Source organism: Pleuronectes platessa, chromosome 15 (genome assembly GCF_947347685.1).
Source record: "Pleuronectes platessa chromosome 15, fPlePla1.1, whole genome shotgun sequence".
Taxonomy (NCBI): Eukaryota; Metazoa; Chordata; class Actinopteri; order Pleuronectiformes; family Pleuronectidae; genus Pleuronectes; species Pleuronectes platessa.
This window is the reverse complement of record NC_070640.1, coordinates 17,317,834-17,345,580: the sequence shown is the minus strand read 5'-3', so window position 1 is coordinate 17,345,580 and position 27,747 is coordinate 17,317,834. Positions and strand designations below refer to the sequence as shown.

The following is a 27,747-nucleotide window of genomic DNA, read 5'->3' as shown; positions in this document are numbered from 1 at the left end:
CTTCCAACACATTCCTTTGTAGGAGTACAGCATATTAGTATCCATAAAGAGACCATCAGGGCCCTCATCATGCCATAGATATTGGTCTTGATTAGGATCACTTTCACAGCCCAGTCACCATTTAATCACACCAACCGGCCCAACTCATTTGCTTTGAACCCCGCACGTAAGGCAGCTGCTTTGTTGACTACAGACACACAATTTGCAGCATTGTCTTGCTAATTTAGTAACACATGTATGTCTGTTAAGATAAAGTCTGACATTTTAATGGTAAAAGACTTAGACACCTGTTTGACAGTGTTATGAGTTTGGCCATTGGCATTTTATTTATACACATTTCAATCTACAGGGTTAAACAAGTTTTTAGCAGACCCCATAAGGGAATTCCAGCAATTTTAGAATTCCAGCAATTTTAGTTGCAGGATCAACAGTTAAAATGGCAAAGTGTTTGTACTATAATTGTAAAAGTATATCTGCATCTATGCAAAGTCTAGTATCATTTGCATTCTTAGGGTTATTTCTTGTCTCACATCAAATGCAAAACACTCCAAGCTGACAATCCGCTCGCGAAATACTTTAAACATTGGTGGATTAACATATCAAACTGTGAAACACGCCTTTTTTTTTTAAATGACAGCTTTGAACTTTCCAACGAGTTTAAAAACGTGGGGCAAAAAGGCCAAGATTTGAAGAAGAAAGATTAGTCTTCATTAGCAGACATTTTGACATGAGATAACTACCAATAATAATTAACAGTCTGCAGGTTTCTAGTCCAGAGCTACACGACAAAGACCACGAGCAGCGCATGAAAGTTATTTTAGGGGTTTGTAGGATTTTCAGAAATGTGGCAAAACTTCTCATTCGAATTTAAAAACAAGCCAACTTCCATAAACTTAAGTGTGTCGTGCCCATTCATATCTGCTGTGCATTTGGATTGAATAGAGCTCATGAAAGAGGTAATATACAGTTTGAACTAGAGTAGTAGAAAACAATGAGTGAGCAGTTTATAGGAAGGCGTCACACCATTCTTTCAGACAGCTAAAGCAGTCATTTTGTTGTTTGGAATTTGCCATGCAAGTGTCCTTCAGCCAATCCCGGAAAAGCTCCTCATCTTTCTTAAGCACTAGAAACTGGCCGAGGACAACATACGCCTGTGGACATAAAAGTAGAGACAATGAAAAAAGAATAATTAAAACAGATATACAAAAGTTACAGGACTTTACACATCAAATGTTGTCTAAGTACAACTGCAGTGATGACAGCATGAACGAATGATTGGTATGTGGAAACGGGATGGGCTGGCAATTTACAGTAGGAGAACAGGTTTTCCAACCATCGTATGACTAAACCAAATGACCAGCAAACAAATGATACTTAGGTTGAGAGAGGGATCTATCTGACACAGTTAGACTGTAGACAAGAACATGATCAAAGGTTGCTTCCAAATAATATTGCTCAGCTAACTGCTCCACTGTCGTAAAATTGTGTTGCGCCATCAGAAAGTAACAGAGCTTGTGATTCTGACGGGTTAGGGTTACAACAACAAGGAAAAGCCCTACAATATATTTGGATATAGTTTTAATGATGCAAGGGTAGCAATTGTTTAAGTATTTTTTTTGACAAATAACTAACAATAATAGCTGCCACAGATTAAAAACACTGAAGTCTAACTGTAGAAGTCATGCACTTGTCAATGCTCACAAACGCATGATAATTGAGCAAACTGTTCTTAGATTTAAGATCTTAACACAAACATTAAACACACCAGTTAAATTGTCCAGTATAACAGAGGAGATAAGCAGTGCGCCGCGCCTTGTCAACGCCTTAAATATTTATTTTGCCTCACCTTGTCAAAACCTTTCTCCTCCAGCCTTGTGCCAAGGACCTGTCCGATGCCTGCCAGAGCCATCACGGTCTTCTCGCCCATGGGCTCGGCCACAAAGTCCTTATGCTTTTGGGATGTCGATGACATGGCTGGTTTTAGGGGAGCTGCAGGTCACCTGGAAATCAGCTGTAAAAAAACAGGACAGAAAATGGAAATTAAAATATAATAATAATACAAAGATAATCTTGAATTTCCCAAATGAATTATCCCTCTTGGGCAATATGGAACTATTGGAATAACCTGTTGCCTCTTCATTTTTTGGTGAGGAGAAATGTTCAGTAGGAGAATTTGACTTGACTTTAACTTGCTTTCTTAGTAAATTCTTTACATTTTATGAAAAACAACGGATCTACAACAGACAGAAGGGGAGATGACACGGATATCGATGTTTTTCAATCAATATACAGTTGTACCGTAAATCAATATACGCTCAGACTTAGTTGATAACCAACAGATGAGTAGTAGTATAGGGTTCACTAGAATCCAATGTTCAACGGAATCACCATGACAAAAGAACCGAAAGCAGGAAACCAGGTGTCACAGCAGAACTTTTCAACGATGAGTTTATTAAATATAAATAATAATGTCTGTCCAGTATCCAGATAGCACAGTTAATTATTTGGATTAGATTGGATCGACCTGCCTGTGTTTACAATGGGTGACATTAAATAGTTAACATTAACGCGATGACAGCTTACTACTGAATTACGCGCGCATTGGATTTCCGTGCTAACAACGTTAGCACAAGTAGCTAACGTCCACCAGCTGGAGAGCTGCTAATATCAAGAGTAGCTGCTTGTTAGCTAGGTGCGTTACTTTAGAGGTGGTTCCGTTTCCAGACATTAAATGACCCTCACGTGTCTCTTGTCCGTGGCTCAGTCTCTAACGTCGGGGATAAGAAGTGACCCGTCACATTTTAGGCGCCTTCGGATCAACTTTAAACCGATGTAGCTTCAACGCATGGAGCTAACCCCCTACCATCGCGGGTGAAGCAGCGTCTCGTGCTGTTTGTTATTAACAGTGCACTGATCTCACCATGCTGCGTGTTAATACCGCGCGTGCACTTACCTTATAGTGTCGTGTACAGACTAACGAGGAGCGGCAGGATTGTTTCTGTTTCTGCACAGCAGCCGACTGGGACCACAATGCACCGCGCCTGCCTCTGGGCCCATAAAAAGCTCAGCTATGCGTTCTTACGTCACGTGGTGTTCTTCTTCTCTGATATTTTGCGCAAGTTGTTATCCACGGTGATGCATTACTGCCACCCTCAGGCTGTATTCGTTATCTCGGCATTACATATATATAAATAAATTACATTTAATATTGATATAGTTCAAACAGGGCTGGTGGACTCTGGTTGGAACCCAGGGTCGTACCTCAAGTCCAGCTCAGAGTAAACAGCCTTACGTTTTCAGTTCATCTTGGATCTCATTCACCATGGTGGCATCTCCGTGACTTCTTGCAGCGCTCTGTTTATCGACTGATAGGAGTTCCCTCTTGGCAACATTCAGAGGTGCTGCTCGGAATCGTTTCTTCTGGGTGACAATAAAGTCTAACTCTCCCTGATTGAAGTTAGGCAGGTTAGATCTGCTGCCGAAGATCTAACCTGCCTGTCCACTCACCAGCTTAAAACACACTGCCTGGATTCACTGTCAAACCACAGTCACTTCCAAGAGTCCTGCGACTCTTTGTCACCTGGCACTTGAGTAATAAACACGCTCTTTGGTTTAACTTTTGTTAAACGTTTGTCTGCGTTTGTAATAACACGTATTGTATACGTAAGCAACTAAAAGTTGTAATCATCAGCGATCTGTTTGCTTTGTATTCACATATCCATCCATCCATTTGAAGCGGTAACAAACCAACCCCTGAAGAGCAGTCACTGCCCCCTGGTGGTCAAAAGGAGACACTGTCAAGAGTTGAGTTTTTATTACCAGGATTTCCTGTAGAACTTTCATATATTCTTTTCAGGTAGTAGGCTCAAACTGTTAAGATGCTGAATGTTGGTGATGCATTTTTCTAACTCTTTACATGTGCATTCCTGTAAATAAATACGTGATCAGAAACTAATTTCAGGTTTAAATCAGTGCACTAGCAATTAATTAATTCCAGTTCAATAGAAGTCTAATCCAGGGTCAGTGCCATAGACTGTAGGTCAGTGCACAGCAGGTCAGGTTAACTTGTACAAAATGTTTCTGCAGACTAGCAGCGTAATTGAGTAATCAGAAATAAAATGTATAATAATAGTGATAACTAGGAATTAAATCGAGCAGATATTTATGGATAATTCTCATTGACCCCAGTACCAACTTACTTGGTTCTTTCCAGGGAACTTTCTAAGAAATATTGGGAAAAGCACAGATTTAAATGTTTAGTTTCACGTTTCCAAAAATGTTAGGCACTGAGATGTCCCGTGAGATGCAGAAATATGAGTTGGACGAGTAATGATTTTTTTTATAGCTGCACACGACACATGCAAAGACGTCTCGTCGTTCGGGGTCTCCCTGACCCTGAGTCGCGACGTCGGGCCCGCCCAGCCGCCTGCGTTGTGTACTCGAGCCTGTTGTTGCTCAGTGATGCGAAGCAGAAGAAGATGTAGCTCCAAGCTGTAATAATAATACAATTTTATTTTTATTTTTTTATAGCTGCACACGACACACGGGAAGACGTAGGGCCTGTCGCATGTCGGCCGGGGTCTCCGTGACCCGAGGGCGGGCGCCGCGAGCATCCCCGGCGGCCAGTGTTGGGTACTCGAGCCTTTTCTTGCTCAGTGATAATAAAAATAAAAATAAGAAGAAGAAGAAGAAGTTAGTTTTTTTAACTTCACTAATAACCACACAGGAAAACCTTGGTTATTGCTTTAGGGATAATTTTTATTTACTCACATTAGACAAGATACAGAGGTTCCATTACATTGCTTTTTTTGTCATAATTGTGCGCATTAATTTCCTTTTAGCTGTGTTGCTCGACACTAGTATCCACATGGCATTTGCATCCTTCTTTGGAAAAGGGGTAAACTTGGGAGTTGATAAGTGGGTTTTATTAGTGCAACTTTTACAGTGACTCAAGGTTTGCAGTTTGCATTATTGAGCTCTGCCTACAGCTCAGACAGAATGTTGGAAGCCAGACTGCAGGTGAGTCCGGTGCCATCAGGCTCCACATTAATCTTCTTCACGACGCCATCTTCCACCAACATAGAATATCTGAAAGAAAGGATGAAATACACTCAGATTTATGAATATGATCTTCAATGCAATCTTTAAAACATGCCGTCCATCTTAAAAAAAGGTGTCCTTACCTCTTGGATCTCTTGTTACCAAGTGCCTGAACAATCTGATCATTGTCAATTAACAGGTCAACTTCCTAAGAAGGACGACAGAGAAAGACTGATGAGTACACAGTCTCAGTGCCTTAAATAGAACTTGAATACACTACACATTTAGTTTTTTACCTTTGTAAATGCTCCAGTAGGATCAGCCAGCATTCGAACCTGCAAAAGAAAATAGCAGTAAGCTCCATATTAATAATGAGATCTTATCCATCAGTATGAATTTCATTTATCTTGAAGGTCCATAATAAACATATCACCACACAAAAAGGTATTATTTGTGAGCTTCATTAAATTAAGAAATGCTTTTATTGTGTTCAAGCCCAGTACACTGTGATAATGTCTCACAGATGGCTGGGCCTACCCACTTAAATGGACCAGAAATAGGACCTCCTCCTTTCCACATACAAACTCTGACAGCAGGAATTATTTGCAACTCTGTAAAGCAACACGACTTTTTAACCTTCAAATAGCAGCTTCAACATCTAATGATTTACTGACTTGGAAAAGGGATAATGGAGCCACTTTCATTCCCACTCCTCACTGAACCTATGCTCTGACTATGTGTACAATTGGGGATCATGTAATTTGGCTCAGGCTCAGCAAGTTCAAGTGTAATGATGAACAGTAGATTAGTCAAAAATAATTAAGTCATTTAAAATCAGCATTCATCTTGAATATTCAGTGAGGAAACCATAAATCAAGAATTCTAACGATTGCATTTGTTAAAGCAGCAGCTCAAGGAGCCAGTGTACATGAGGAATATCATGAAAAGCACTTAATCGCTCAAACAGTGAGCACGTAGAGTTTATCTACATATATGTCTGCAGAGGGTAATGTTGCTCAATTAAAAAAGGTACACAAGCCGTCTTCAGACATGAATTCCTGAAAAAATCTGCACAAGGAGGTCTAGACATTATCCAGAGTTATCAACAAAAGCTCCCGAATCTCATTGTCTCTCCAGGATAACATCATTGTAGTTGTCTTCTACATTTGAGGCTACTCCTTTTCATTTTTCAGTTTTCATTTACGTGTAGGAAACGTTATCAACACACTCACTCACTATCTGTGAATCATCTGGATAATCTCCTGCTTCTTTCTGACATATGCGTTCTCACATACAGTCTCTCCTTATTGTTTCCGGAATTTAAGTTCAGTGTTTACAGATCATGTCTGAATGCAGTTATAGTGTTGCTTTGACATCTAGAATGACTTAGCATTGATATTCTCCTCCCCTGAATAGTGACAATTTGCGGTCAGATGTTAAATTAGAAGTTAGATTTACTGGACCTCGAGCTGCCGGCTGTGACAGACGTTGCTCACATACAGAAGCTGTGGTCCGTACCTTTCCATCCGCGCCGTGCTCCTTTCCCCACGCAGCCATGACAAATGCGTCATTGACAGAGATGCAAGCAACTTCCTGAATACCTTTACTCTTCAAGTCCTCGGCCTGCTGCACAAAACCTGGGAGGTGAGTCTGAAAGCAACAAAAAAAAAAACTCAGGTCAACCGATGCGAAGGGAATTGTATACATGACATGTCAAGCAAAGTTAACTGGTGAAATCACCTTGGAACAACCAGGGGTAAAAGCTCCAGGTACAGCGAAGAGGACGCCTTTTTTCCCCTTGAAGAGCTTATCCATGGAGACCTTGTTTCCAGGCTCCCCCTCCTGGACCTCCACTGCGGGGAGATGTTCACCAACCTGGTGGAGATGGAGAAGACAAGAGAGACATAAGTAAACTTACTTTTTCAAATTGACAACTTCCAACTGTACAGATATTTTTTTGTCCCTTAAGCAGAAATAAACCATTAGTTTCTCCATGTATAATAAGTTTTTTTTCCACTTCTTACAGCTTCTTCAATGATATTAACCCAGCATTTTCACAATAGTACTGATATTGTGGCCACTGGCAGGATACCATTATTTAGAGATGACTATGTGTCTTATATGCAGCACCGTTTAGCAGAAAAAAGGTTAATGTAAAACAGAATTTCAACAATTCTTTAAGACCAACATGAATTAAACTTCAGACCCATGTCAAGTGCAACTGATAAAAGGTATATCAGAGACTGAGAATTATCAACAACTACTCGTAACTAACAATAACCGGTTTCACATTGGTCTTGTTAGCAGTTTTATTATCGAATGCTAATATCTGTATTGCTAGGAAAACTACAAACACACGGAGACATTAAAAACTAATTCAAATTTTGTGAAGGAAGCAGCATTGAAGTGAACGTTACCATAAAGACCCACATTAACATATTTCAGAGCTAATTCAGATTATTAATACTCACTTTTTTAGACTTTTTTAAAGTCCCGGCAGAAATTCAGTAAAAAGCAACAGTGCTAATTATTTTATCAAGTATAGTCACACCAAAGTAAAGATGTGAAAGAAAGACGTGCACAAAACACAGGAAAGATCAGACATACATTGTTTAAATTCCACATTTTCTCAATGTATTCACAACAGGGAATCTGGGATTATTATAAATATCGTTATTTTTATAATTATTATAAAATGTTCCAGTTATGTGTGATTCCTGTTTAGATAAGATCATGGATGTTTTTAGAGATTAGAGGTTTGTGGACCAAGAGTGGATAAACGCAAGAGTATTGATGCTTGAGCGGCGGTGGCCACTGGAGGGCGACATAACAACACACATAGAAGTACATACCTCTTGTCAAAATGGCCGAATAAATAATCAGATTAAATTCATTTAAAAATGGAAAAGAACAGATAAATAAGGCCACTTGTCAAACGGTGGTTGTTTTAAACATGTTTGAACAAACACCGAGAAAGATGCATTGCACTTTCTCCAAGTTGTGCAGTGGAAGATTAAAGATAAACCAACCAAACACGCTGTAACAAGTGTGAACATGTAACTAGTAGAATTAAGTTTAGTCTCAGACAGAAGGAACACTGACAAACACACGAGGCAGCAGGTTTTAAATTGTACAAGCAGGTATTTGACGCGTCTTAAGGTCAGTGTCGACATTACCAGAGTAGTAACTGTACACCAGCACCTCCTATACACACTGACAGCTTGTTTTATGTTTACACACAGTGGTGCAGGAGTAGTTGCTCCAGAACTGACAGCACGGACGCTCAACTAACCACAGACTCCATTCATCCCATGTTACAGTCCATCATGGCGGACCCCTCTCTCTCTGCGGGGCCGTTAGCTCAGTGAGCTACACGGACAGTCTGACCATCTAACCTTCAGCCTGCTTGTCAGTGCAAATACACCGACGCGTCCTTGACCTAGAGCAGGTCGCATCCACGGCTCACAGCGGCTATAGGGGCTTACCTGAATGGGCATGTTGACGGTAGCAGAGCGGTGTAGTAGCCTGACTGCGCACTGGACCACACTGGTTCTCTTAATGACGCTGGACGTGATGGAGAGCATGTTTAGCTTCGTTGGGCTAGCTAGCTCTGTGACGCGTGTGTAGCCTGTCTGTGCTAACAGTCTATGATGCTACCTCACTCAGTCACTCACACACCTCCTTTAGAGTTCCAGTCACTCCGCCTTCCTCCAGGTTCTGAGTTTGACAGCAGAGAGTTAATCTCACTGAGGCTAAATCTTTTTCTGCTACCAGGACGCCTTATGTCTGAGGTGTGTTTGTTACACGGACTGATGAGTATATAAAGTAATATATCACTGCAGCTGGAGACATCTATCAATCTATACACGTCATATCCATCAGAGACCAGTCCAACTCGTTTCCAGGCACACTTCAGGCAAAGGACCAGACCTCTGATTTTGTAGGCTAACCCTTTTTAGGGTTTAGGTTATATCACTGCCCTCTGCCATCTTTTCAGTGATGTCATCTTTGCAAATTGCCATAATAATCTCCATTTCTGTTGCTACAACCACAACAGTGAAAATGTGATATTTCAAGGGCCTTTGATTTAATAATTCAGATTGACCTGATATTGTCTGAGCCAAAATCTGAGGTGAAATTAGTCGGTGGAAACCATAGACTGTGGTGGAAACAAGCTGTTCTCAATGACCGTCTGTTATTTTTTGGCTTGAATTAAGTTTTTCTTCATTATAAAGTGTATTCACACAGTGGTAATGAGAATCAAAATAGTTTTGTGTGACTTGTTTAAAATGAAACATTTATTTAGAAAAATATCACGATGCATCAAGAACATTAAAGTCTAACAATTGGAAAACACTTAAGACATTGTCTTTGTGCTCCACATGCTCCTGGGTCAGGTGCCTCGGAGGACACTCAGCAGTGCTCACCGAGAGAGGAGGAAGGGGATGCTCAGGAGGAAGAGGAGGGGCATGAGGACAAGGAAGAGGAAGATGATCCTCCCATTCCCATAAAGACCAGGCTAAGTAAGCAAGTTGAGAGGGAGAGAGATAGACAGAGACTTCCCTCATCAGTCACCATAGCAACCAGATGCTTCATTTGAATATGAATCTTAATTTGGTAGGTATTGATAGCTATTGTATTTTTGACTTTACCATTTATACTGTAGTTAGAGTAAATATCACGCTACTACGTATAACTAATTCATTTAAATAGCAACATTAAATGAAAAGAATACCACAGGAATCGATATAAGCAGCAGAAAACACAAGACAAGCCGTAAACAATATTCCCATATTTGTCATGAAAGCAACAACCCTCTTGAACACAAGTCTGTGCAACTCAAAGGGGTTTATCTCATTTGAATAAATACATTTAGTGAACAACCAGCACAGAAACCAGCACATTGTCAACATTTAACAGAAGCAGGTAACAGCATCAGCTTCATATTTTACTGTAGCATCATTTCAAACTTAAATTATGAAGATGAATTTTATAGATAAGCATGCTGGATAAATACAGAGAGAGATGAGACATGACTTACCTCACACAAGGTCAGAGGGCAATAACAAACTGTCTTAAACTTTAACTCTAACCCTAACCCTTAAAGCAAAGCCAAAACGAGAACAGCCAATCAGAGGTCTCCTGTCCAAGGTGTATGATGGCATGTCACTGTCAATCAAAATCAGCTTAAAACTCAAATCTTAGCATCCGGTTGTTATGGTTATGGAAAAAACCTCTGATGAAGGAATTATTCCCAATCATTTATTTCAGTACACACTTTTTTTTACTCTAACTCATGAATGTCATTTTGATGACTACATTTTAAATAATAATAATGTTACGAATATTTTTATTTAATACAATTTGCTTATGTTTAAAAATCTTAAAAACTCTTGTAGCTTCTTTTGCCTTTGTGTTTGTAAAATAATCCTTTATTAGTCCCTAGTCCCACAATTTGCCAGTTAACCCTTACATAGTGTGAGGGTCAAAAAGGACCTTTTGTTCCATTTGACAGCAGTAAAAATATCCTAAATGTCATTCTTTAAGCCTGGCACTTGATGGCTTTTTATTAAGTCACAACAAATACACAAAAATAAATACAGTTTTATTCTTTTTTACAGGTAGCGGGACAAATACTATCTTATATCATCTTCCCATAAGTCAAATTCTAGATCGATTTATCATCCATTTATCTATAGAACTGTCAGTCTTATATCTATCCAGCTCTTTAAATGCGAATTTTGTGTCTTCTATCCATCTTTCGATCTATCAATCTTATATATATCTATCAGTTTTAAATCATCAATTGATCTATCTATACCACTATATGCACACGTTATATCAACCAGACAGTATATAAATTACATATGTATAACATTTTTAAGTTTATATAGTGTATGTATAGTCTATGGTATACACTGTCACTATCGTCCACTGATTGCTTTACTCTTATCTTCATTTATTCCTGCTCAGTAGCTGCATGTGAAGTCTGTTCAGTATTTGTTTTGAATACCGTCCCTCCTCATCAGTGAAGTCTGTCAGAATGTGCCCTGTCAAAACTACTAAACATGAAGTTGGAAGTTTCCACAGTACTCTTTACCACGCTGCCCTCATATAAAGAAACACAAACACACTCACGCATAAATATCCACAGTGAGAGATGAGACCAATGATATGCGGTGGTGGTGGTGGTGTGTCCGTTTATTACACAACACAAAGCACCCACAATAATCCACGCCCTGTGGGGACAGAGAGCGGAAGATCTCACTTTTTTTTCACAGTGATTTTTTTTTAATGTGGACATGTTTAGACAAGGACATCAAACTGTTTTTCTCTAAAAGGAAAAAAAAGTAGCCTACACACAGAGGTTCACAGCCAATATCACACACAAAAATAAAGCAGGATCAACAAACAACAGTAAATTGAGTAAAAAATAGAATTTAATCATTTAAATAGTCTTTCAAAATACAAACATTGATTCGAACGTCTAAATAATATAACGTTAAGTAGCTATTCTTCTTTGTAACTGGCAATGTTAAATGTACACTGTGGCTATACAAGGAAATGTGTGAGGTTTGGTAATTTATTGTATTGCTCATTTATATTAATGCACACATATTTAATAGAAACTACAAATGTCTGTATAATTTGAACAGCGTCACTGCAAATGATTCCCCTCTTCACCATAACCCACTGTACCGAAAATGTATTTGTAAGCTAATGAAAAAAAGATTCGCCTTTAGGAAAATGGTAAAGTTTTAAAAGCTCAAGCTATATTTATGTGTTTGCTTCAGATATCTGATCACTAATAGAGAAATTAGGTTTATAAAAAAATCGCAGACCAAAGTAGTTTCATATTAGCGGTTACCGATGAAAATAAAAAGCAGATGAGAGTATTAGAGTCACATTTTGCCAGATAGGTCAATCCCCGCTCAGTCGTATATCTGTGGCTGTGTGAGACACAATGAACCGTTTTCAATTTGAACTGCTGCAAGTGACCTCCAGTGTTTTCCAGCTGCACCATAAATCCTTGGGAAACCACATCAGCTGTCGGATGGCCGCCCCAGCAGCAGACACCTTTTTTTCGTTCTTTTTTTAACCACAGGGCATCTTATAAAGTGAGATTAATCAACCTTGAAAACCAGTCAAAGACAAATGATCTCAGGCTTTAGCACAAACTGCACGACATTTAATAAACCTAATATTCAAATTTAACTGGACAAGATGAAGATTTAACACATGTTCAGACAGTTACTTGGCCACGTTCTCTTCCTCATGAGGTAGCCCCTCTGTAGCCTCACCAAGCAGCTGGATCTATAGCCATGTAAATTGATCCCTAAATGACAACTGCTTACATAAAAAAATAAAAATAAGCATTCAAAAAACATCATGAATGGAAACCTTCCAAACCCACAACAGTGTCAAAATGTAAATAAAATACCCTTAAATCCTAGATAGGAACATGTATGAAAAAAGGAGTTTTCAAGTCTTTACAAATTTGTGCACGCTGCGAGATGCACAAATATAACTGCTCAGGGGGAATTTGTAGAATAACATTTGCTGGCATTGTTATCTTTCACTACAAACTGCATGTTTCTGTCTATTGAATGGAACTGTACATGGCTAAAAGATTCATGGCCCTTTGGACAATTACTATTTTTTGGGATCTGATTTTTCGACATCAGATTCTGTAGCTTTTGCATTGCATGTGAAGCTGAATATAAGGATTCTTCATACTGTAAGTATACAAACCTGCTGAATAACGATGACTTAAAGAATGTTGTCGGACATGATTTCAACATCCATAAAGGAAGATGTTGCATATGTTGCATTTCGTGTTGCCTCGAGCCCTTGACGGGCACTAACAAGTTAAAAGTTCAACACATGAACATACACAAAGGCGGGAACTTTTTATGCAATGACCTTCACTGCTGCCGAAAAAGCAGCAAAGTCTCATCATAAACCTAAAAAAACCAAACACATGGGTTAGTGTTATATATCATAGCCCACAATTCAAATGGGTCAGACCATTATTTTTGAACAACACAGACAAAAATAGTGGTTAGATCTAGTGGAGGACAGAAGAAAAAAGCATATGTATTTCTTTTCTAACCACTTATGTTGCCACACTGGCTTTAACGTCAGAGCTGTGTTCTTCCCTGATCTCAGTGTAGCTCATTGGTTTTGACTGCCAGTTCTTTCTTTGCCAAAAGGACTTACATACAACACTGAACATATGACCTTCCGAGTTGAGCTTTTTTACGAGCACACAATCTTCATATGCACGTCCCCTGCACTACAAATCAATTGCACAGCCTCACACAAAGAATCCTGCACCTACTATGTACACCAGTGGTTCTCAATTCCAGTATCCAACCCCCAAAGTGCCATTTGTAAAAAGATTTGAAGGTTTCTAAGTCTACTCACCCGACAGCCCCCCCCCACACCAAAATCAGGATCCACTAGACTAAAGCACCTGGGGTCCTGAGAGTGGAGAACTACTGATATACACACACACATACACACACGCACACGCACACACGCACACACACGTAGATGTCTCACCAATTTATCCACATTTTAAATTCGTGACAGACAATAATCAAGTCATTATATTGCTTTTAACATATTGCAAGTAATTCCTATGAATTTGCCTACAACGGCACACTAAAGTATAGTGAGTAAAAGCACCCCCATGTGCACATCAATCCAACACTATACTGGACCCTCAAGTCCTCTTGCCGGATATTTTGTCATGGCTTTCACGAGTTGATGCAGTAGCAGTATGGTATTTTTTTTAAAGTTCAGGAACCACAAGACTGCAGTCTGTTCTCAGTACCTACTGTAAGTGTTGTTCTTCAGTGGTTATGCAACTGCAGACTGATGCTGTGATGGAACGCGCCGCGAAAATAACTGCGAAGCATTCTGGCATTGATGTTAAATGTTTGCACTCTGGGATCTTGAAGCCTTCAACAAAAGTTTGGCAGTTACATCTTACTCTAAGTAGCGCATTCCCACTTAGAGACAATACATGAGGTTTTTCTCAAGTAATATTCTTTTTCTTTCTTCATGTTGCCTAAAGGATAAAAAAGTACCATTTCTCTCTCAATTCTCTACCAAAATCGTCCTCTGATTCGTCCTCTCTTGAAGATTACATCTCTGTTGGGTCTTTACAAGAATCCTCTTTACGTCTGCGGCTTACGGCTCTAGGGAGAGTCCATCATGGCTTCCAGCATCTCAAGGAATAGTTTGTGCATGGGTACACCTCCTCGTGTCTTGATGCTGTAGAAAGTGGTGAGAGCTCGACCGGCAGTTTGTCGGAGGAGGGGCAATGTTAAAAGGAGGCGTCCAGCCCGCTGGCCGTCGTCGGGACGCCGCTGACATTCCAGCTCCAGCAGGGCCTGGTGGAGAAGGTCCCGCAGCTTCTGCACAGCCTCCATGTCCTCGATGTAAACAGAGTCTGACAGAACAAAGAGCAGAGAGAACATGCATTAAACTCATTTCTACTCTGCACTGGGTTTATGCCACAGACGACCTTCCTGCCGAAAACCAGAAGACCATTACAAATATATATATATTTGATGCAAAAATGTGTGATTATCATTGCAATTGTTTGTTGGTTAATCCATTTATCATTCCTTTGCTATGTTTGGCATTGATAGCAACACAAAAACTGTAGATTAACTGTGACGGGTAGAGCACACAATGCCTGTATTCCAGGTTTTTAGCTTAATTGGATTATGTGCACGTCAGTGGCAAACAACTAATCGATTTAATTGATTATAAATAAAAAAAGAAAACTTGGCAACTAATTTAGTAATGCAGGTGGAGCCAGTAAACCAGCCAATCCTGTGCCTTGTTAGCTCACGTGCTGTTGAGCTAAACTGTTCTCAGGAATAAACGTTTGACAAATGGCGGAGACAAGCACAGCTAGGATACAGCAGAGACAAGTCGGGAGGAGTGTGAAAACACTTTACATTAAAGCCTTCAGAGCCCGTTAGCTGCAAACTGTGTGAAGGTGACCTCACATGGAACAGCAGCACAACATCACCTTGGTATGAACCTGAAGAGAAAACATGTCGGAGCTCGGCTTCTGCTGCGTTCTCCTCGTCCCTCAGTTTACTGGAGGATCGTAAACCACTTTGAGGTTCATACCGCAGTGATAATGTGTTGCTGTGTCTTGTTACACACGTTTTCTTTGAGGGTTAAACATAAAATGGTCACACACTTTTAAGGGCTGTCACTTCTCTGACTCAATGAGAGAGAGAGCGCAGCAGTGGTCGAGAGACCCATCGGCTGAATGAAGAGAGGGAGCGCCCAACACGAACACACAGTTTTGAAACATAAAAATGTAATTTTATGGTTGTTTTACAGCGGTGGTTTTAACTTAACAATATCAACATTGTCCTTCTGACTTTTACTCTGATTAATAAGAGTTTTTGTATAGGATATATATAACATTTTTCTGACTTCATCACGTCGAAACAATCATTAATTGTTTTAACTACTCAAAACCTTTTAAAATGTGTAATTACATAGTAAAACTAGTGTGTATGATTTCTCATTATAAATATCTACAATTCAGTTGCAATATGACATTATATTAAGATATCTTAAATTAAGTTTGAGTTTCTGAGAATTATGTACAAATCAGGAACTTGAATTATGAATAGTCAGAATTATATTGAAGGTATGTGAATCTGGAATTAGCATCATGATTAAGTTACAGATGTCTGTAATACATATAAAAACAGAAATCTACAAGAAGATTGTTTATTTTTAAATAAACAGCTTGAAAGGGACAAAAATAATCTACAGATTAATCGATTATCAAAATAATTGTTAGTTGCAGCATTACAATATTTAGATGCTGCTCATAATGGTGGAACTTGGAGAGCTTTGTACTTTCTGAGGTGGTACATGTTGTGAAAAATATGAGATCCAATGCACTAGAACACTTTGACAGTTTTGGTCTGGTCAAATCATGGCAAGTGATATGAAAACCCACAACACACAGTATATAACTTGTAAAAGTTGTTTTAGATAGTAAAATATAAATAGTATAATCTATACATCTGCAAAATTGTCAAGTATACAAAATCAAGTACCTGAGTTAGTCAGTGCGATGGCTTTTAGCATGACAAATTCTTCCCGGTCCACATTAAGAGAACGGAAACGGCGAGCGAGTTGACTAATTGATCCATTCAGCTCTGTCAGTCCAGCGACGCGTGACATCTCCTCATCAAGGACAAAATCCTCTGCAAACACCACCTCATCCTCACAGCCAAGCGAGCGGTACGCTACACCCAGCACCAACACCTCCAGCCACACCGACTGCAGCACAGACATCTGGTCTGCTAGGGAGAGCGACAGAAAGCCTGCAGGGGAACAGACAGACACACACACACAGAGGAATTTAAATCCAGCTGGCAATATGTTCCCAATCTTGGTGTCAACCATCACAATAGAGTCAGGATCAACATTTTCAAAGTGACCAAATAATGTGCTAGATTCTTTAACTACCCTAGCTTGTAATACAGTTAAGAAGTGCATCACTTTCCTAACACACCAGGCCACACGTCAATTTATTTCATATATATATATATATACGTATATCTTTTCTTCTAGAGATTCACATAGTTTCCAAAGAGAATGCCTCCTCTCTGTTCCCCTCACCTGGAATGTGTTTGGCCCAACCGATGATGACGACCAGCTCGCGGTCAGCAAGGTCACAAAGAGTGGTGAGCGTCCGCTGGGCTGTGTCAGGCTGCAGGGGGTCGGGCATGGCAAATAACTTCTCTGGCTCTGCCACTAAGAGGTGGGACACAATGATGTTGGAGGAACCTAGGTCAGCAAATAGACACAAAACAACGATTAATATATTGAGCTAATAAAAAACATTGATCCCCATTTATCAGCTACATCTTCATCTTAAATATTACATTAGTTTTTTTTGCCTTGAGCAACATGGTGATCTACACTGGTGTTAAATGTTTTGCATACTGCACTATATTCATGCTGAAAGTTTCCATATTCCTACTTCAAATGAAGGATTGAGACATTGATGTGTCCCTTACAGACACATATTCATATATTCTGAGTGTAAAAAAGATTTTTGCTTCAAACCTGCTCAACTACTATATGAATCAAGAGCTCCAACGCAAGTAATTTCAATTGGGCAAATTAGCTCAGTTGCAATGTTTCTGTCATGTACTGTTGTCTAAAAATAAAGGAATTACTGTATCATTTTTAGACAGTAGATGGCGCTCTTTGAACTCTAATGGGTAAAAAGCATTTTGTGTTTTCCTTGACTTCTCTCAGCACCTCATGGTTCACCTATAAATTATATCTCACAGATGAAAAGCTCTATGAGGATGGGGATGTGCTCACAAATAAACTGACTAAAATAACCAATCTTGCAGCAGCAAGACACCTCTCACCACCAAAAGAACAAATACCACTCTCATTAATCGGATGTCAAATACAGTGAAAGTGTGAGCTGGCTGCCCCTTTACTGAGATGCTACAGTAACATGACATGTTGTGTAACCGATCCATCTCATTTTGCACAATTTAATCTTTAGAATAGTTTTACACTTTGTTTTAAGAATAAAAGTCGAATCCCACCTTTTTCACTCTCCTTTGTCAGTGGTAGAGGGGCATTCTGGTACGTTGCGTTATCCACTTCTGGGCGCCTCTTGTACTTCTGTCTTCCACCCCGCACCCTGTCGAGACGAACTCCTGCGTGGTGAAACATTAAGTCATTAGGATTTACACTGGGAAAACAGAATAATCACACAACAATTAAAAGACCAACGAATGGCTCGGAAGATGTAATATCACAGACTGGCTGGACAGCTTCTGCACACAAGGAACACTCACCCTCCTTCAGCATGCCTACTTTGAGGCACTTGGTGAAGCGGCATGCCTGGCAAGCCTTTCTGCGCCTTTTAGTGATCTCACACTCATTTGAGGCTGGACAGCTGTATTCTATGTTACCTTTAAAGGAATATAAGAGAACACGTTAATAAAATACAAACATAAACAAACATCTGAGATGAATAAAAAACTCTTCAATCTGTTCATCTCTGGAATATTTAAACATAGTTTCCCTACACACAGAACATAAAGTGTGCATGCGTGTGCTACATGTCTGTGAGTTTTGTTTAACAGACCTGTATAAACTTGGTGTGGTTGTATTGACCGTGTTCTGAAGCCTGTTAAACAATAACACCATTAACATATGATGTGGGTTCTTGGTCACTGCTGGATTTTATGACTTTTTAACCACTATAGAGACACGGGACAGCTTGTGGTGTTCCACATTAAAGCTGATGAAGGTACAGTTTATATTAATGGTTGCTGCTCAATTAACATGAACATCCTGTTGTTCTCCATTGAAATATAAAGAACGTACCAAATGAGTTCACAGATGTCACTGAGACAAATTACATTGCATATTTCACAACATATTCACAGATTTAATTAGTTTATCTAACTATGATCTTATGTAAGTAAATTAATGCCTTTATGGAACACTAGGATCGAAACTAAATGTAGACAATTTTAAATTTTAGTTTTTCCCAATTTTTTACACTATTTCTCAAAAGCAAACAACTTACTTAGTGTTTTAAAGTTACAGGAGGTAGTAGTCAGTATCCCATCAAATATGGTTGGATTGCTACAAATGTAAATCCAATTAAATAGTAACATTACAGAGGGGTCATGGGAGAACATGAAGTGTTCTCTGGTTGTTTCGCTGTGCACTGCAATTGTACATACCTTGGATGGTTCTCTTGAAGAAGGCCTTGCAGGCCTCACATGATGCCACACCATAGTGGTAACCTGAGGCCACGTCTCCACATACTAAACAGAGCCTCTTGGGTAACGTGCTCAGGGCGTACTTGCATCGCCCCGCTCCGTTGCCGGCGGAGCCCTCCTCTGCTCCGTCGCCGACCTCGTCTTTAAAGTGGCAACGCAGCGCTGGTGTGTACAGCGGTGGAGAGTAACGTTTAGTGCCGTCTCCTCTGGTTCCGCTTTGAGACGAGTCTGACGAGGCCCCGCCGGGGCTGGTGCGGCCTCCCCCACCTCCCTCTGGACTACTCGGTTCTGCCTTTATGTAGACATCTGTTCGACGCTCCCTGGAAGACATGATGTCTGGAGGACAAACAAATAAACAACAAAGAAAGGTCAAGCTCAATTAGATATCTTCAGCCTTCGGTATCCATCATAACTTAAAATAATTCTTATGTGAATTAGAAGTTAACTTTTATGATCTAATAGAACTTTTATCTTGGCACAGATTGGCATTTCCATTCAAATGCCCCATCATGAGCTATATACCCTCATGTTTACACTCACACCAGTAGTTTACCCCTGTGGGCTAATTTGAGTGTAAACACAGGGAATGTAAGGAACATAAGAAGAGGGTAATCTGAACTGGTGTCCTGCCTGGTCACTTTTCATTACGGTCCTTTTTCTTTTCTGGAAGCAAGGGCTGTGAAAAGCTGTGACATTTTGTAGTAGCACCCCAAAGGGCCTGCATGTCTCCTCATGTTCTTTAGCAGAACTAAGTATCTGTGTTGTTTGGTGCCATGTTTTTCTCAACTTTTCCAAGCTATCAAAAAAACAGCTTAGATTCTTTGTCATACCTAAAATAAAACTATTCAGTCCTTGAATCATCCCCCCAGTTTTAAATCTTTGTATGTGACATTTACGGCCTCTAAAATAGCCAAGGTGAGCAGATGAAGGTCACCAGGCTCATAAACAGCACCCTCACATCCCTATTCTGACATATAACTATGTTGTGACTAAGTGCGCAGTAACATAGCTGCTCGACTTTTAGTTTTTATTACAAAAACTATGACAGCTATAACAATTCTGCTTGTGATTAAATAGAAAATATGTTCAGGGCTACAACTAACAATTATTTACATTATAGATTCCTTTTTCTGTTTATTTTGGATTGTTTAGTGTATAAAATATCAACAAAAAAAATCGTAGTAATAACTGAAATGATAAATCGACTATCAATTTAGTTGATTATTTTTTCTCTAAGTGAAGCCTGATGATGAGACGTGCATGTCAAAAATAATGGTGAGCATTGCAACAGAAACTTATTGAAGAGGAAAATGTGTCACAACAAAAGGTTATTAACATTAATGTTACACCCAACAATTATTTTCCATGCAAGGTTGTAGTGGAGTAATGGCCTCCTGAGCAACACACTCCCCCCTGTGTGTGTTCTGAAAGCAGGTCCAGGCGCATGTTCATGTAGGTGAGCGCCCCCAACCACGCCGTTTATAAAGCACAAGTGATGTGATGTAAACATGAAAATGCTAATTTTCCCCCTCTGTCCGTATTGTGACGTCTTGAAGAGCACAGCAACACAGTAAGCACACCTGTCACCTCACCACCATGGTCCTGATAAAGCAGAAACAGAGACCAGCACATGCCTGTGACCATGCAGGTCCTCTAAGAGTGTGCACAGTCCACAAGTAGGTCTATAAAAAAAGCACATTTATCTAGGCTCAGACACAGATGAGACTCCAGATCGCTGGAAGTTTTTTTGTATTTTGCACTGTTGCTTCATTATGGATCTGTGTGCAGTCCCTTCAAAATATTCCAGTTTTTTTACCATCCTCGGCAGGCAGACTGAACTCCTTGTAGCACCAACACAAGGTTTTCCGCTTTAGCTGAACATTATGTTATACTTTTGAAGCAATACATATTTGTCCAATTATTTGAGTATTTTTTTAAGGCAGTCTTGGACTGAAAAATGTATTAAAGATCTGCTTGGATTTTTTTTTGAAACTGTCGAAGGTTGAATAAGCAGAGAATGCATCAACTTAATACGCTTGGTATCGAAAAAAATTATCAGTGTCGTTAGTTTGGATTCAAAGTTGAGTATAAAGCTCCAGAGCTCCCACAATCAATCATAAACCTCTAGTATCCTGAATGGTTGGATCATCATGAGTAATTCATATAACATTTAAGCTATAGACAACTTCCAGTAACTCCGTTCTTATGGAAAAGGTCTTGATTGCTGTTGTTATTCATACATTCAGGGTCCATTTTATACAATACCATTACTCTCGAAGCAGTCTGAACTTTTTGGCTCAGGAGGTTTCTTGCAGTAATTGGACGACCAGCTAGACGAATGTTTGTGTAAGCACATTGAACACTTTTCTCCACTGCCCAAATAAAAGGTCATTACTTCAGAGTGTAGGTGTACCACTCCTGTAATTACAACCCTATAAGAAGACCCAGACCATATACTGAATAGGAAAACAAAGACAGATTGTTCATTTCCTCAAACTGTCTGACGCTGACTTTGCTCTTTGCTGTTAAAGATAGCCTCCACTGTTGTTAGATTGACTTCATCAACAGCACTTCAGGGATCACAAAAATAGGTGAAAAGGGAAAGGCGGGTTCAAGGGGGCAGAGTTTTGAACAGTAGCGTGTGTTGCGTCGGTCTCCAAGTCTCAACTCATCAGTGGATACATAATTGCTGAGCCTTACTATTGTGCTCTTGTTCCAACTTAATAGTTCACTGTTTGAGGACGAGGATATGGGCTCTCTGAAGCCTAAATAGCCTCAATCCAGTTAAGACCCGACTGGGATTTGTGATTTTTTCATGCTCACATCCTGGCAACATCAGCTGGCTTGTACATTTAAGTGTTGCAATATTGAAAATACTTTGCTTATGGTTGGTTCAGTGCTCGAGTCCCTAGCCAGGCCCGTATTGACTACATGCATATATGCTTGGTAAACACGAGACTGGTTGAATGGCCTTATTAAATAAACCTATGGGTGTATGGCTTAATAATTAAAAAGACTATCATTGTGTTTACTCTGCGAAGTACATAGAGAGAAGATTAACCAGCAGCGTTTGCAGAAGATTCATGGACCTAAAGTACGCATATGATTTTTGTTATTTTCACCACAGCTCACTGAACGCATGCAGGTCTCTAAACACATTAACTTTTACCCGGGGTGCTCTCAGTCCTGACCTGTGCTGTCTGTCAGTTTGCAAAATTGTTAACACGTGATATATATATTAACCATTTGTTCATCTCTACAGTGAGACACACTGATATAATATCAGATGCAAAATATCAAAAACATCCTTATACTAGTGTTATAAAAGCTGTTCACTATCAGGCATATAAACATGGCTCCATACCCACTGAGATAAGTGATTCCTTGGGTTGGAACTTGCAAAGACAACGTGTTTTACACATTAACTGCAACTGTTATTGTTTTCCCCCCTGCTTATATTTCTTTAATGATTTTACGTTTATTCTACACATCTGGACTGGAGAGAGGAGCCTCTTACAATCTCATGGTAGCTGAGTTTAATGACAAGATCTTTGACCAACAACACAGAATGGAGTACAGTAGAGTGTAGTTTTAGACTTCCTCCCCTAACATCCAGAGTTTGAGACAGATCCTCACTAATTGTAAACCAAGTCAGACTTCATCCTATTTATTGCTGCAGCAGATAACCCCAGTGCTATAGTGGCTGCTTGTCCTATGCTTTTCTGTGGAGTTTGCCCTTTCTGGACTTGATTGTAGTTCTGTTTGGCAAGCGACAAGGGAGGGGGGGGTCACAGTAGCCTGAGCCTGTCTAAAGTTTAGCTTTACTTGGACTGAGTTTTACAAGCACGGGTGAAAGGCTCAGCTTTTCCGCACTAATAATTAACGTTCATTAACAATGAGAGTCAGTCTGCTGTGACTTCGGTGAGCAGCGAGGTTTCCTGTGCCATGTGCACCGATGCCCACTCTCCCACATCTGCGCTGGCAAATGGGAAACAGCGATGGTCTCTGCGATTTAATTGTAGGAACTCCAGCCTGAATAAACAACAGTTTTCTTGTTGGTTTAGTGGAAGCTGGCTGGGGGCTACAAGTGAGACTGGCTAACGTGATTAGTGTGCCAGTTTAACTCGCCACATAGAGGCGTCGTTTGCACTTAAACCCCATGTTTGGAGTAGTGTTAGCTTTAGCAACAACACACAACTGAGCGGCTAGCCTAGCTCTTGGCTAACTCGGCTAGCAGCTCGCTAGCCCTAATCCTGACCGTCCAGCTCTGCTCGCTGTCTCCCTCCTCCCGGGGCCGAGGTTTATTTTTGTCCCGCTAACCCGGGCTAGTCTGCATCTTACCTGACGGTGACCGTGCCAGGACTTAAAGCGTGTCCGCGGTGTGATAATGTGCCACAGATTTGAGGGAGAAATCAGTTTGCAGAGCTGCTCGGCGCCCGGGCGCTAGCTCGTGTTGGCTGCTTCTGCTGTTGTTGAGATGGGGCCGGGCTACGATCGGCTTCCCCCTCCAACAGCTGGTAAATGATAAAAGGATGGAGGAGCTGGGGCAGGGACACATTAGTGCAAGGATCAACTCTGCGTTATCTGACTGACAAACGTATTTATTTATTCATCCATTCTAGGTATGATGGTATTACTTCATATGATGGGGGGAACATCCTCACAGGTATATTTACTGAGAGGTGAAATATGTTAAATCCCAATTTGCAAACTTGATCTTACCCTGTACTAAAGCATAGTCAGAACTACTTGCGTACTATCAGCTAATCTTAAAACCGGATCCTTATTTGGACGTGCACCAGATTACTCACACAGATATCTGCCCCCTGGAGATGGCAGATTTAGTTCAATCTAGATCCATGAATTGTTCTCTGAGAAATCAGTGAAATGCCATATCTACTAAAGTTAAAGAAAGTGACACAAAAAAAAATTGGATCCGTCCCATGATCTGGATCTGAGCCAAAATTGAATGGGTAACTATGATGAATGAAAATCTTCGACTCATGCGTAACTGGTCAGTTTTCCATTGTTGTTTAGCAAATTAATAAATTGTAGGCATCGATCTAGCTGCTAATGAGGGTATTGTTTCATCGGCGGTTGTTTGTTTGTTTGTTTGCAGGATAATGCAAAAACTATTGAACGGATTACCCCTTGATGGAAGGATATGGGTCACACTCAATAATCCATTACAATTTAGTGCCGATCCACCGATATGTTTTCATCACTTTCTTTAAAATAGGTTTGTAATGGGATATTACATACATGACACAGCATAGCAATTATCTTCTGGTTTATGAATTCTACCTATCTGCGGATAGATTCAAGGCAATTGCCCTGAGCCACCCAAAATACACTTAATTTATGCTAAGACAAGCTCCTCCTCACACAGAGGAAGAAAGTCATCCAACCAGCTCTCTGCGTGCTGTGACCAGGATGATCAGACATTTTGGTCACCCTCAATCTACATGAGGACCCCTTCAAAGTCACAACACGTTGAGCTGAACTCTGCTGAGACTCAAGAAGAAACCTGTTTCTCAGACCCCTGTTTTCTGCTGGATTGGCCCCTGCTGTAAAAACCATTTGTCTCAGCCGAGGACACAGGAATCTCCAGCGAATACACATTTGAGCAGGGCACGTCACGAGAACATCACATCTTGTAATAATATATGCTATCTATACTTGTCATTCTTTCATTAAACATATCTAAATACAAAATGTGCCATCACAGGTTCTAGGGATTTTTTGAAACTCACTGTTTTAACAGGAAGTAATTCATGTATCTTGATGGAAAAAAATCTGGCACATTTAGGGAACTGATGAAAGATATGCGTGTGTGAAATTTAGACTGTTGGGCCATTGCAGACGTATGAGCTCTACTGGTTGTCACCCTAGTCTGATTTGATTTTAATCTTGACAAAAATTGCTGCAGAAAACTTTAAAATGTCCCCTCTATGCTGCATAGCATCCAGATAAACAGGCTCCTCAAAGTCATGACTATTATCAGAGCCCTTCAGACTGATGCCTTGATTGCTCTTCTCTTCTCACCCACAAGATTTTGCACATTCTGCTTCAAGCTGAGGTCAATCCTCTCGCTTATCTATCTTGTCCCTCATTCATCCTTTTTTTGTGTCTTTAGGGCAATCACAGCCCTTCTCAAGGTTTCAGAGTGTCAATGCCCAATTATTTCAACACAACAGACCAAAAGACATACTGCATGAGAGCTGCAGCTGGCCACGCAGCTGGTCCTGCTTTTCTCAGACAGTAACGTGCCCTTAGAATTACTTGATTGCAAAAATTGTTATATCCAATCACAAGGCCACTCTTAATACTTCAGATGTGAAATGAGAATGCCTTTAAAATAATTTTCTGTGTTCTCCTTCCAGATCCCTCCTTTGACTACGAGTAATTCCTACAGAAGACATTAATAATGTCAGCCAGTCTTTACATTACAAGAAGGAACGAGGATCCTGGTCTGTAACGCACAAATAATAGACATAATCCAAATCGAAGTGTAATGGCATAATATTTTATCAGCATAAAAGGTGACGTGGGAACATATTACCTGTTTGGTGAAGTGTAGTTTAAAGCCTGTGTCTCCCCCCTCACTCCTGGTGGTGGCCTAATGAAGTGCTTTTGCTTGGGTGTGAAGTCTGCAGTTTTCAGGACACCTGGGGATATACAGGCAAAAGGTTTTGAGTTACAGAGAAATCAAGATGATCTGGTACATGCTAAACCTTCCATTTGTGATTTTAATGTGCAAATGACGATGTCTAAAAAATAGTTGTAGATATTATCTCATTCAAAAGCAATGCCAGCAATCATACGTGCCGGACAAAACGTCTAGAGTTTTTTTCCTCTAATGTACGTTTTGTATGAAATGGTGACAGACTTTTCCTTCCAAAAATACATAACCCACTGTATGTATCCAGACTACTGCCACACACTGCTGGAGTACCCTCCCCCTTACACTGCGTGACACACTCCAAAGGTCACAGCCGCAGGAATGCTTGAAGGACAGACGAGTAGAGCCAACACCTTGTCTCTTTACTCAAAGTCATAAGCAAAGTTTGGTGATAACTCTCTGTAAATAATTAGAGACCAGAAAAAAAATAGTACACTAAAAATGATTTTAGTGAGCCTTTAAACTTTAAACATGACTGTGTGTTTGAACATTTAAAAAGAAGATATATGCCACATTGCAGCAAAGAAGAGTAAAGTGGGTTGTTAAGGACTTTAACCTTGAGGAACAAGACTGTGATATGTGCAAATAAACTGAGATGAAGTAGTCATACTCTTTGGAAGTGATCACTTACCTTTTTTAAGCAGCATTTGAAAGGTTAAAGGTTTAAATGATAGCCGATTGTACCAGCAAATGGCATAACTCAGATAACTCCTTATAATAAATGTCAGAAAATACTATTGCACATTAATAAGCTCTTGCTTTGTCTGTTATGGTTTAACATCCTCTTGTCATAGCTTTTGGTTAGGGGGGAACCAGTGGTCTTTTGCCACTGACACCGATCGCATCACACTGACTGTACCTAATAAAAGTCAGTTTGAGGAGGAGGAGGAGGTGGGTGGGGGTGTGGGGGTGTGCTATACACGGCGACACCGCGGAGGCGGCGAGAAACAGCACCCAGGGGTGACCTTGCCCGCTGATCTCGGGCTGGTTAAAAGGTTAATTGCCAAAGTGGATTAGGCGTTAAGATCGGTGATCTCAATCCTGGTGCAGCATGGCTCGGTGACTCGCACAGTTCAGTGTGTTAAGACAGAATGGAGATTAACTCGGGGGGGGGTAGAGGTACAGATAGTGGGGGTACACGGATAAGAGAAGTGTGCACAGTTGGGAGAAGTGCGTCCGTGCATGTGCCACACAGGACAATTACGCACTGCATCCACATCCAACCAATACACAGCCGTGCATCACATCTATTTCTCCCTACTGGTGTTTGACAGAACGATGAGGCTTTAACCATCATTTATTCAGTTAGGTTATTTATGTAGGTATTTGAGCTGAGCATGACGCATACGTGATGCACATCATTAAACGAAACCACTAAGTATTTCTTCCCCTACAGCCAACCAATAACGTGGCCACGCAAACTTCCTTCTCCAGCAGGCGGATCGTGAACGCACCAGACCCGAGACAGCTGATATGTCCACCGAAGCAGTCGGGAGCCTGAAAGCACCACATGCAGTAACATGGACAATACAGAGAGAAGACACTCACAGTGACATTTAAAAACAAGGCAGGGTCTTCTTCTTCTTCTTCTTCTTCTCGTGCCTGAAGTCAGTCAAGTCTTCACGGCTGCCAGGTCCACAGAGGCTTTAACCCGGGTTAATGGCGCTGTCCGTGTCCGAGCCTCTCCGGCTGTCTCACGCATCACACCCCCAAACGTGCTGCTGTCATGAGGCGGTGACGGAAGCAGCAACAACCGACCACACTCCCGGGTCTTGTGTCGGTGTCCGAGCCCCCGCTGCTATAATTTCCACTGTTCCACTGGGGTTGTAGTTGCACGTCAGCGTCAAGCGTAGAAGAAGAGACAACGAACATCCGGTCAGAGGAGGTGGGGGAAGAAAGTTCAAAATAAAACTAAATCAAGGCCTAAAACGGTTAAACCTTTATTACAGAGCCAAAACAAATATTTTGCATTGGTCTGGAATTTTTTTAAGAGATATGTAAATGTATATACACGATAGGAAATGTGGTTTCCAAAGTAAAGCGGGTATTGAGAGACAAAGAATAGGACGCCAATATAATTGGATAAAAAAAGATATTTCACCCATAACGGTGACAATTTTTTTAAGAGATAGTATTTGAGTTTGAACCAAAACAATCCAATAAAACATTTTATTCTGTTGTTTCTTCTTCTCGACATGAGCAATA

The 27,747-nt window shown here is 40.4% G+C and overlaps 3 protein-coding genes across 5 annotated transcripts; all 3 read right to left on the bottom strand.

Moving 5' to 3' along the window:
- Positions 1 to 300: 300 nt before the first annotated feature.
- Positions 301 to 3,090, bottom strand: banf1 (BAF nuclear assembly factor 1). The gene is made up of 3 exons (XM_053441672.1): positions 2,954 to 3,090; positions 1,847 to 2,011; positions 301 to 1,151 (listed from the first exon to the last, which is right to left on the bottom strand). The coding sequence occupies exons 2-3, from the start codon at positions 1,970 to 1,972 to the stop codon at positions 1,005 to 1,007; spliced, it is 273 nt and encodes a 90-aa protein (XP_053297647.1). The 5' UTR covers positions 1,973 to 2,011; positions 2,954 to 3,090; the 3' UTR covers positions 301 to 1,004.
- A 1,647-nt stretch (positions 3,091 to 4,737) lies between these two features.
- prdx5 (peroxiredoxin 5) lies at positions 4,738 to 8,734 on the bottom strand. Its single transcript, XM_053441253.1, has 6 exons — positions 8,526 to 8,734; positions 6,781 to 6,915; positions 6,559 to 6,690; positions 5,337 to 5,375; positions 5,184 to 5,248; positions 4,738 to 5,088 (listed from the first exon to the last, which is right to left on the bottom strand). Exons 1-6 carry the CDS (start codon positions 8,622 to 8,624, stop codon positions 4,983 to 4,985), a joined length of 576 nt encoding a protein of 191 aa, XP_053297228.1. The 5' UTR covers positions 8,625 to 8,734; the 3' UTR covers positions 4,738 to 4,982.
- A 2,481-nt stretch (positions 8,735 to 11,215) lies between these two features.
- On the bottom strand, positions 11,216 to 27,394 carry esrra (estrogen-related receptor alpha). Of its 3 annotated transcripts, XM_053441414.1 has the most exons (9): positions 27,091 to 27,394; positions 25,423 to 25,528; positions 18,822 to 19,196; positions 18,215 to 18,256; positions 17,922 to 18,038; positions 17,667 to 17,780; positions 16,717 to 16,884; positions 16,149 to 16,418; positions 11,216 to 14,500 (listed from the first exon to the last, which is right to left on the bottom strand). In XM_053441414.1, exons 3-9 carry the CDS (start codon positions 19,189 to 19,191, stop codon positions 14,247 to 14,249), a joined length of 1,335 nt encoding a protein of 444 aa, XP_053297389.1. In that variant the 5' UTR covers positions 19,192 to 19,196; positions 25,423 to 25,528; positions 27,091 to 27,394; the 3' UTR covers positions 11,216 to 14,246. The 3 variants fall into 3 exon arrangements, with proteins under 3 accessions (XP_053297389.1, XP_053297390.1, XP_053297391.1); XM_053441415.1 differs by lacking the exons at positions 25,423 to 25,528; positions 27,091 to 27,394 and adding an exon at positions 23,202 to 23,359; XM_053441416.1 differs by lacking the exon at positions 18,215 to 18,256 and having other exon boundaries at positions 11,459 to 14,500.
- Positions 27,395 to 27,747: the final 353 nt, after the last annotated feature.